The sequence below is a fragment of the Zingiber officinale genome, chromosome 8B (genome assembly GCF_018446385.1).
Source record: "Zingiber officinale cultivar Zhangliang chromosome 8B, Zo_v1.1, whole genome shotgun sequence".
NCBI classification, from domain to species: domain Eukaryota; kingdom Viridiplantae; phylum Streptophyta; class Magnoliopsida; order Zingiberales; family Zingiberaceae; genus Zingiber; species Zingiber officinale.
Window position 1 is genome coordinate 104,172,426 of NC_056001.1, and position 10,502 is coordinate 104,182,927.

At 43.3% G+C, this 10,502-nt stretch overlaps 1 protein-coding gene across 1 annotated transcript; it reads left to right on the top strand.

The window, feature by feature from the left end:
* Positions 1–7,381: 7,381 nt before the first annotated feature.
* On the top strand, positions 7,382–10,197 carry LOC122016778 (pectinesterase-like). The gene is made up of 2 exons (XM_042574176.1): positions 7,382–8,617; positions 9,380–10,197. Exons 1-2 carry the CDS (start codon positions 7,597–7,599, stop codon positions 10,072–10,074), a joined length of 1,716 nt encoding a protein of 571 aa, XP_042430110.1. The 5' UTR covers positions 7,382–7,596; the 3' UTR covers positions 10,075–10,197.
* The last annotated feature ends 305 nt before the right edge of the window (positions 10,198–10,502 follow it).

Sequence of the window (10,502 nt, forward strand, 5' to 3'; positions counted from 1 at the left end):
AATTATCTCAGAAATTTTTGCCAAAGTTTATTCAGAAATTAAAAAAAAAAGATTACTTAGAAATTTTGAAGAAATTTCTTTGAAAATTTTGGAAAACGACTTTGTCAAATATCTTACTTAGACCCTGCTCTTAAAAATATTTACAAATTATTTCAAACCTCTCTCTTAATCTAACATATATAAAGTGATTACTTTCCGTTATAATTATGCATTAATGATTGGCTTTATATCTTATGCTTGCCTTTCTTTTACCTAAGTTTTTTTTTTATGAATGGCAAATGGATAGTGTAAAGGTTAATGTAGAAAAATAATAAACAAATTTGATCAAGTAAATCAAATTCAAATCTAACTGAGATCATTGGTTTGCATTTTGATTATTATCTTTCAATATTATATTTTTTTCTAACTTTAACTCAGGTTATCATTATATCAAAAAGGGAGAGATTGTTGGTGTAATTTGCACTAATAATTTTACTCGGATTTTGATGAATGATAAGGAGATTAAAGTTAGAGTATTATTATGATCTAATGCATTTACCGAACGTGTAGAGATTGACGTGTTTAGAGGACCTGGCACAAGGATGAAACTCAATTAGGTCTGAGGACCCGATAGTTGGTACGAATCCCAGATAGGTCAAATGGCCGACCTGATATTTGGCAACAAGTCTAGCTGGGTCTACAGGTCCTAACAGCCTGTCAAAATCCAATTGGATCTGTGAACCAGACAACTGGCATGAAGACCTAGTGGGTCGAGAGGCTAGTCGATAGAATGCAAATTGGTAAGTGAAGATAAGTCACTGGAGGAGAGTAACTAAGTGAAAACGCATCCCAATTGAGGGGACAATAGGCGTCGATCTAGTTTAAATCTATTTTGGATCCCTAAACTGAGATCTTTACTAGTTCCTGATCCTGAAAGGATAGGAACTAATTAATGCTCCTTATTATGATTGTACTAAAACTTGTTTTACAGGTTATATATTATCGTGTTGGACTAACCTAACTTGCAGGGTAAAAGAAACAAAAAAGGTCTTGAGTGAATAGTACCCGAGGCGCCTTCAAGCATTGGAAGGTGTTTTCGTATTGTTCATGGAAGGCGTCTTCAGTGCTATGAAAGGAGTCTTCCAATGGATAGAATTTGATTTCTTCGGCGATAAGGATCAACACTTTTCGATGTCAGATTTTACACGTTAGAGACGCCTTCAACCCTATGGAAGGCGTCTTCCATAGATTATAAAAGAACTGCTCAACCAAGCTTCAACATAGAACTTCCATACAAGTTTCTATGCATCCGATTGAGGTTTTGACTGCTCTAGCTTCCTATTGCTACCCTGCTATGATTCTACTATACCCGACCGACGTTAGGAAGTTTCCCAAGCACCAAACTCAAGCTGACCGACTATAAATAGTGTTGGGTAACAAAAGTTAATTTCTGTTATTAGTTTCTACAAACGGGAAGTGTAGCGTGTTACACTTCTCTGACTTTTTTATACTCGATCCCTCTTTCAGTGATTCCGGAATAGGTTTTTAGTTAATTACCCGTCAATAGGTTTGCGAGACCTAAGTCTTGGAGTAGAAATCGTCGAAGACTCCAAACTAAATAAAATTGCTTGCATTCTTGCGCTTTCTTGTTTCTTTCTTTTCCGCTACACATACTTTGTTTTAAAAAAAAAAGAATTAAAAGAAAAGCTTTTAAAAACCATGTGATTCACCCCTCTCTCACATACGTCTCGATCGAACAAATCCTGCATGTCCAAGGGAGCGTTAGCAACCGGACTAGGGAGGGGGTCCTAGTGTAGGCCCTCTGACGCTCATGTTAATGATCTGATTGAAGGTGATGAATAGTAAATGAACAATGATTATGAGTATGCAAAATTGTGCAGTATGCGCCTGTAGATGAAAAACCTCTTTTATAGTGTTACTATTTGTTTATGCACAAATCTCAAAGCACTTCTAAAAAAGGACAAATCATAAAGATGCTCTAACATCTTTCCCAAAATAGACGCATAATCCCTACGTTTGGTAGGTTGGAAACTTCTGGTGTACAATTTGCATAAGAATATCCTCTATCCTCCGTGGCACAAAATACTAAAAAGGAATATGAGGTTGTTGGGTTGAGGAGCCCACAATATACTCACCTGACAAGCCAACCGAGTCCTTCGTAGAGCCCTACCAACTATTGCTAGCAAGAGCCACGAGTTCAGATTTAGGGGATGTTGTCCAAGATTCCTCCTTCGTTTGACCTTTTAGTTTGGCTACTGAGTTCAATCAGACCAAGTGTTCAGTTTATCCAATCGGACCATAGGTCTGTTCGGCAGGATAACTCATCCAGAATAGTTGATCATGGTAGCCCGAGTGATGAAGATGACTTTGCTCTGGAGGGTATGGACTCGATTTAGAATTCCAACCATGGTCCAACCGGTCAAAGGATCTAATTGGATTAAGAGTCCGGTTGGATGAAGTTCCAGTCAGATGAAGACTCAGTTGCGACAATCGTATGCATTGGCCCCTAATGTTGACACCCCTTAACTTTAACTGCCATGTTAGTCAGCATCTTTTATTTTGACTTGACTTAGAGGCTCTACCTTATTCACGACGATAGACATAATTATACTCAATTTGTCTAAAGAACTATATCACATCTGGGCAGTCGATGATCTTATCATAATGATGAAAAAGAATGAGGTTAAGGATATCCCACTAAGCAACTAGTAGAGTTAGACACATCCAGATGACACTAAACTTCACGCGCTTTAAAACACCTTTGATCCACAACATGTGGATGTTTAAGAGTCATAGTGCACATCAAGACAAGATAATTTTCTTTATAGTCAATCATAAAGCAATCATAAAGCGCCAGCTACTATATTGTACCTGAGCTCAACCAGTTAGTACCCACGATTTGATACATAATTACGATGTATTTATAAAAAAAAAATCTTTTAAATAGGAAATATAATTATGGGATATTGGACTTCAACACCATCTAATTTATTTTAGCGGTCGATGAAAAAATTTTATGAGACCGAATTAATTATCCTAAGTTTGATATTACCTAATTCATCATGAGTTCAACCAATTGGAATGTTTGACCACATCAAATGGTTGGAATAAACTCGTCAAAGCCATGATTGTTAGACTAACATGTACTCGATCGATGAGCTCATTTACATAAAAGAGTTTTCTCTTTCACATCGTCAAATACTTATTAGAGTATGGAGGGAGCATTATTAACTAAGTCTTCGATGCTTCCATACAAAAGCTAAGAGGTGCCTGTTTTTGTCATGCGTCTTTGTACCATGGTCAAACTTCGATGATGCGATGATAAAGAGGAACACATTAAGTGTGGGTTAAAAAATGAAAAGAATAATCTATATGGAAGTCAAAGTCAAGATGGTACAATACCATGATATCAAAGGGTTCACTTATGATGATCAAGCGGAGATCGACTACAATGACTGATCGATGCGGGTAGTGTCTGATCGACAAGAGACTTGTCCGAGCCGAACCTCGTCCAGCTCGGCATAATAGGATAAGGTCGCCAGACACTCAATGCGGATCGGCAAAAAGCTAAAATCATCAAAGCACTTGCCCAAGCGAAATGAAACAAGCTACTATACCCAATCACCACAAAGAAGAACAACCGAGACGGACCGAGCGGAAGAGTATCAACCGAGCAACTTCCTCGCTAGGCCGATCAAAGGGATCATTGACATATCTCGGGATATAATTTTGAGAGATAGTATCGTTGACACAAGACATGATCAATAGACGAATCATACTACAAAACCTTCATGTGCCTGCAAATTGATTATTTCTCCTTCAAACAGTTAAATTTTGAATCTGAAGCCTTGCAATTTGAAGTCAAAATCTTAAAAAAAAAAAATGTATTAGTCTATGGAGCATTTATGATTCCACCATAAACAAGTCTTATAAATCTCATAGCACGGTGGGATAACACTTACAATCCGATACTTACAATCCGATTAATTTTGATATGAACGATCTGGCCCTCATATTATGTCTATCAAGATGACAAAAAGACAAATACGCTAATGTCAGCGTCCCCGTCAATCCGTCCCAGAACCAACACGGAAGAGGTAAATCATAGACGACTATTAACCTTTGGAATAGTGACTAACACATAAGGAAAATATTTATCTCAACTTTATCAAAATTCGAACCCCAGACTTCATGATGACAATATCTCATGCGCTAACAACGAGATCCATCCGAAAAAACTTATGTCTTAAGTATTATCAGTACATCGATCGCCATAGGTGTGTGGGAATTAAATCCTTATTGTCTGAGAAAATACTTATGTCTTACCACCACACCCTGTAGGTATGGTAGGTTGGTGTAAAAACACTCTACTGTAGGTGTCCAAATTTAGAAAATAAAATAATATGTCTCCACGCTCCTTTATATTAGAATCATCCAGGTCCTTTTGATTTTTTTTTAATAAAAAAAAAACTTCCCACCCCATCAACCCTCCCTACAATATGGCACATTTGCCCTCAAATTCACTATTTGACCATTTGACTTTTTAATCGATCGATTTTAATTGTTGTAGGTTGATTTCAAGTTTAAATTCTAAATAAAATTTTGATCTGTTGAATAATATTCATATGGTAACCGCTATAATTTTATAAATTATAATTATTATAATATAAATTTGATATGTTCATCTAATATTCATATTGTAATAATTATAAAATCATACATGCTACAACTTAGATTTGTCTTCTTCAATAGCATTCATATTGTAGTAGTTACAAACTATTAGATTTTAACATGTTCAATAATATTCATGTTGTAACAGTTATGATTTTATAGTTGCTACAATATAAATTTGACATGTTTATCTAACATTCACGTTATAGTGGCTATATACCGTAACTATCGTAACTTAGATTTGTCTTGTTCAATAATATTCACATTGCAACGATTATAAATTATAACTATTACAGCTCAAATTTATCATGTCAAACAATATTTATATTATAGTTGCCAAACTGTATCTACAACATGAATTTATCGTGTTCATATAATTGACTGGCCAATATATGATTCAATATGTATGATGATACGGTGCATGATCATGGGGTTAGGGAGATGGCGTGGTAGGAAGTCAAGCTCATGGGACGGTCAAAAGTCAAGCCCGCGTGACGGTCAGAAGTCAAGCCTACATAGTGGTCAGGAGTCTGGCATACATGGAGGTCAAGACTCCGGCCTACGTGGAGTTCAAAGGGCTCGAGCACAGGATAGTCTGAGTCGGGCACAGGTGGCGTTCCGAAGTTAGACCTACGTGTCGAGTAGGAACTCAGAGCCAAGGATACAAGTCAGGATTTATAGCATTGCGGCACAGGATACCTGGACCAAAGCGTACAGGTCAGGATGTGCCAACCAAGGATACATGTCAGGATTTATAGCCTTGCGGCACAAAACACAGGGACCAAAGCGTACAGGTCGGGATGCGCTAACCAAGGATACAGGTCAGGAGTTATAGTCTTGCGACACAGGATACCTGGACCAAAGCGTACAGGTCGGGATGTGCCAACCAAGGATACAGGTCAGGATTTATAGCCTTGCGACACAGAACACAGGGACCAAAGCATACAGGTCGGGATGCGCCAACCAAGGATACATGTCAGAACTTATAGCCTTGCGGCAAAGGATACATGGACTAAAGCGTACAGGTCGGGATGCGCCAACCAAGGATACATGTCAGGACTTATAGCCTTGCGGCAAAGGATACATGGACTAAAGCGTGCAGGTCGGGAAGTGACAAACTAGGATACATGTCAAGACTTATAGCCTTATGACTCAGACAGGACACATGAACTAAAGCGTACAGGTCGGGAAGTGTCAAACTAGGATACAGGTCAAGGCTTATAGCCTTATGGCTCAGACAGGACATATGGACTAGAGCGTACAGGTCGGGATTTGCCAACCAATGATACAGGTCAGGATTTATAGACTTGTAGCATAGGCACCCAGGTTGAAGCGGACAGATCAGGACATATAGAATCAAACTGAGACGTACAGGTCAGGACGCAGGATAAGCGGAAGCAAATTGAGGCGCACAGGTCGAGATTCGGGATAAGCGAAACTAGACTAAGACTTACAGGTCATGACTTACAAGGAAAGACAAGTCAGAAGTTCAAAGAACAAGACATGCATGACAGGGACGGACACAAGTCTGGAGTTGGGAAGCGACAAACGCAGGTAAGGAAAGGTAGGTCTACATCCACAGATCGAGGCCGGAAGATACAGGGACCCAGTCCAGGATTAGGATTAACAGATCGAGGTAGGCATACACTACACGACAAGCAAACCAGGGAATCGTAACAGCATGTCAGGGAATAATCACTGTCTGTTAGAGAATATGCTAACGGTCGGATGCTTATCGCCCGTTGATTCCTTCCTAGACCTATAGGAGAACGCCATGTGTCATCCACCGTCAGACAAAACCTGACACCCGACATTTCCTGACACCCGTCAGACTCCAGAAGCACCCATTGCAGTATAAAAATGGAAGCTTTGTCCCTTACGCAGGTACGCTCACTCGTCTTTTCACACTCATCTTTCACTTTTCATCCTTTCTCTGCGTTTCTGGGGAAAAACTATCTAACTTGAGCGTCGGAAGGTCTGACCCGGGGACTTTTTCCCTGATTTCTGATCTCTAACGACTCGTGGGCTTGTCCGAGTGTGCGCAGGACCCTTGTTTCGTCATCATCCCTCGTCATCCGCTCGTGTAAGCTTTTCCGACGGGTGTCAAATCGACCAGGCTTTCGCAGTGACTTTCCGTCAATCCCAACGACAGTATGACCGACCTCCATCCGACTCATTTTCCGGACGAGATCATATGATAAAAAAATAATAATGTCAAACAGTATATTAAAAATTATGGTATCATTTTACATGAAATTGATAGTTTAGACATTCTTTTATTAAAAATCAAGAATGCAATTCATATAATGATTTCAAAAAACTAAAGTCGCTGTGTCTCTTTTGTTACTTTAGATTCAATTATTCGAATTGATTAATTTTAAAAATGATGGACACGATTTTATAAAAAAAAATTATCAACCATTAGAATAAATTTAAAAAATACAGATAAAAACAACCCAACATAATGAATAATTTGAATACCAAGAACATATAAATTATTCTATGTGAATTTTAAATTCTCCGTTGCGTAGAAATTCAACAAAGCCTCTTTTTGATTTTTTGACCTTTTATTGTTCTATTTAGTAAATTTAGAGGACAGATTACTCAAAAGTAGAAAGTCAGTCTTCATAGAGCCAGCCATATCCTTTCCCTTGTCTTTATCTCTCGACTTTAACACGCGAGCAGTGACTGAACAAATTCACGTGAACCCTGTCAGCTTGTACTCGCCCCTCTCTTCTCCTCTCCTCTTCAACTTCCAGCGCAATTTGATCTACTCCCAACAACCGACCACACTCACAAAGTTTCCACTCTTCGTCTTATTTATTCCTCTGCATTACGCGCAATTTAATCATCGCCTCCTTCATTAAAAAAGGATTTCTAGTTTCAATTTCCACACTGCGGTTCGATCGCCGGCCGTCACTCGCCATGCCGACGCTCAACGGTACTGAATGCGGAGGGAAGCGCGAAGTGCTCTTGCTCTTGCTGGCTCTTGCTTTTTCTTCCCACTTTATGCTCCTGATGGCGGTATTCGGCAATGCGGCGGAGGATATTCCGGCCGGGCGTCAGATTGACGGTCTGCGATATTCCCGCCGGCGAGTGCTCGCCGCTGGGCAGTATTGCGAGGGCACTCTGTACCCGGATCTCTGCGTTTCGACGGTTTCTTCCGTTCCGGGCTTGCACGGCAAGTCCCTGCCCGAGGTGATCTGCCACACGGTCAACTCCACCGCCGGCGCCGTGCGCAACGCCGCCTGGAACATCACCAACTACCTCCGCCGCCGCGGAGGCTACCTTGAGGCCCGCCAGCGCCTCGCGCTGGCTGACTGCCTCGAGCTCTTCGCGCAGACTCTCGACGAGCTCGAGGCGGCGTCCGGGGGGCTCGCTGGCGGCGACCCGGGCGACCGCGTGGACGACGTCGAGACGGTACTCTCCGCCGCCATCACCAACCAGTACACCTGCCTCGACGGCTTCGCCTACGTGGGCCGCGGCGGCGGGTACCGCCCCGCCATCGAGCGGCGGCTCCTCCACGTCTCCCGCCTCGTCAGCAACTCGCTGGCGATGGTGAAGCGCATCCGGCGGCGCCGCCGCCGGGTGACGCTGGAGGCGGTCGACGCGAGGGGATTCCCGGCGTGGGTGCCGGCGAGGGACCGGAAGCTACTGCAGGCGCCGGCGGCGAACGCGACGACGACGCCGATCGCCCCCAATCTGGTGGTCGCCAAGGACGGGAGCGGGAACTTCACGACGATAAGCGACGCGGTGGCGGCTGCGCCGAACAACACGGCGGGGAGGTTCGTGATCTACGTGAAGGCGGGGGCGTACTTCGAGAACGTGGAGGTGAGCAAGAGCAAGACGAACCTGATGATGATCGGCGACGGCATCGGGAAGACGGTGGTGAAGGCAAGCCGTAACGTGGTCGACGGATGGACCACCTTCCGATCCGCTACCTTCGGTAACTCTCCTCCCTTCTCTCACGCACCTTCAACTCCAAAAACATCACGACAACACACAAAAAGATTTTCTTTTTCTTGCCAAAATCTCAAATCCAGCTCCCGAGTTTCAAGATCCACCGGCGATCTCCACGTGAACACGGGGGAGCAGGTAGACTCTGCTTTCTCTGTCACGCCATTAGAAAACATGCCACTTTGTCCTCTCTCCTTAGAGGAAGACCATGGATCAAGCCTCCTGACTTCTCTTCATTTTTAACTCTTGACTTTTATTTTTTAATTAAATTTATATCACAGTGAAGAAAAGAAGTCGTCGCCTATCGGCCTCTCCAAGGTAGTCCCACGTTCCCTGGGTAAATCATGGATGATATTTGTTCCGATTCATTTTGAGATTTGATAAATTTCATATGAAAATTTTGATATACTTTAGGTTGTATAGTTGTGTCATTGATTGTTTGATACAAAACTCAGATAACATCGTCCTGTACCTTTGTTTTGGATGTTTCGTTGTAGCGAAAAGGGGTGACATCTGGGAGTGGAAGTGCTTCTTCGTCAAAATCACCAGCTGTCGAACTGGCCATGGCATATAATTGAATTCCCCTGTTCCAAGTTTTAATGGATTCCACACACGATAGCACTGGCACGACCTCAGCAACTCGATCATCATTCAATCTTTGATGATCATGCAATTCATTGTTTTTGTTTGAATGAGTGGGAGAAATCAGTGAGAGAGGAACAAAAGTTTAATCTGTGCGATTAATTTGCAGCGGTGGTGGGGAACGGGTTCCTGATGCGAGATATGACGATCGAGAATGCGGCGGGGCCGAGCAAGCACCAGGCGGTGGCGCTCCGCGTCTCCGCCGACCTCTCCGCCTTCTACCGGTGCAGCTTCGTGGGGTACCAGGACACGCTCTACGTCCACTCCCTCCGCCAGTTCTACCGCGACTGCAACGTCTACGGCACCATCGACTTCGTCTTCGGCAACGCCGCCGTGGTGCTGCAGGGCTGCAGCCTCTACGCGCGGCGCCCGCTGCCCAACCAGCAGAACATCTTCACGGCGCAGGGGCGGGAGGACCCTAACCAGAACACCGGCATCTCCGTCCAGAAGTGCAAGGTGGCGGCGGCCGCCGACCTCATCCCGGTGCAGGCCAACTTCTCCACCTTCCTCGGCCGGCCGTGGAAGGAGTACTCCCGGACCGTGTTCATGCAGTCGTACCTCGATAGCTTGATCGATCCGGCGGGGTGGATGCCGTGGAACGGCTCCTTCGCGCTCGACTCGCTGTACTACGGCGAGTACATGAACCGGGGGCCGGGGGCGAACACCACCAACCGGGTGGCGTGGCCGGGGTTCAGGGTCATCACCACCGCGGCGGAGGCCGGCAACTTCACGGTGGCGGAGTTCATCCAGGGCGCCCAGTGGCTGGCCTCCACTTCGATGCCGATTACTTTAGGCTTGAATTAACTAATAATTAAATCGATTTATGGCCTAATTCCATGAATTAAAGCTCCTCGATCATCTCCCTGTCTGCAATTTCCGTAGCCTTTATTTAATTGCAAGTGCGGAATAAAGTTGATTTTTCAAAAAGAGAAAGAAAAAAATATGAAAAAAAAAATCGAAGACGCCATCACTTCCGATCACATCCCTCACTGCAGTAGCCAGCGCCGCCTCCGCCGCCGCCGCTGCCGCCGTGTCCCCGACGGCCTCCTCTCCCTCTTCTGGCCGAAGTCGTCGGATGCAAAAATATAAAATTTTAAGGGGGAAAATCAAAAGCATCTTATTATTATGTATTCTTTTTAAAAAATATATTAAAATAACATTTCATTATATATTTCATTTAAAAAATATATTTATTTCAGAATTATTATAGAGGCTATAGGGAGGGCGAAGCC

What these genes read in the sequence shown, in the direction of transcription:
- LOC122016778 (XM_042574176.1), top strand. Translation starts at nt 7,597, where the DNA reads ATGCCGACGCTCAACGGTACTGAATGCGGAGGGAAGCGCGAAGTGCTC. An exon ending in CTTCCGATCCGCTACCTTCG is followed by an intron (nt 8,618 to 9,379) that starts GTAACTCTCCTC and finishes ATTAATTTGCAG; the next exon opens with CGGTGGTGGGGAACGGGTTC.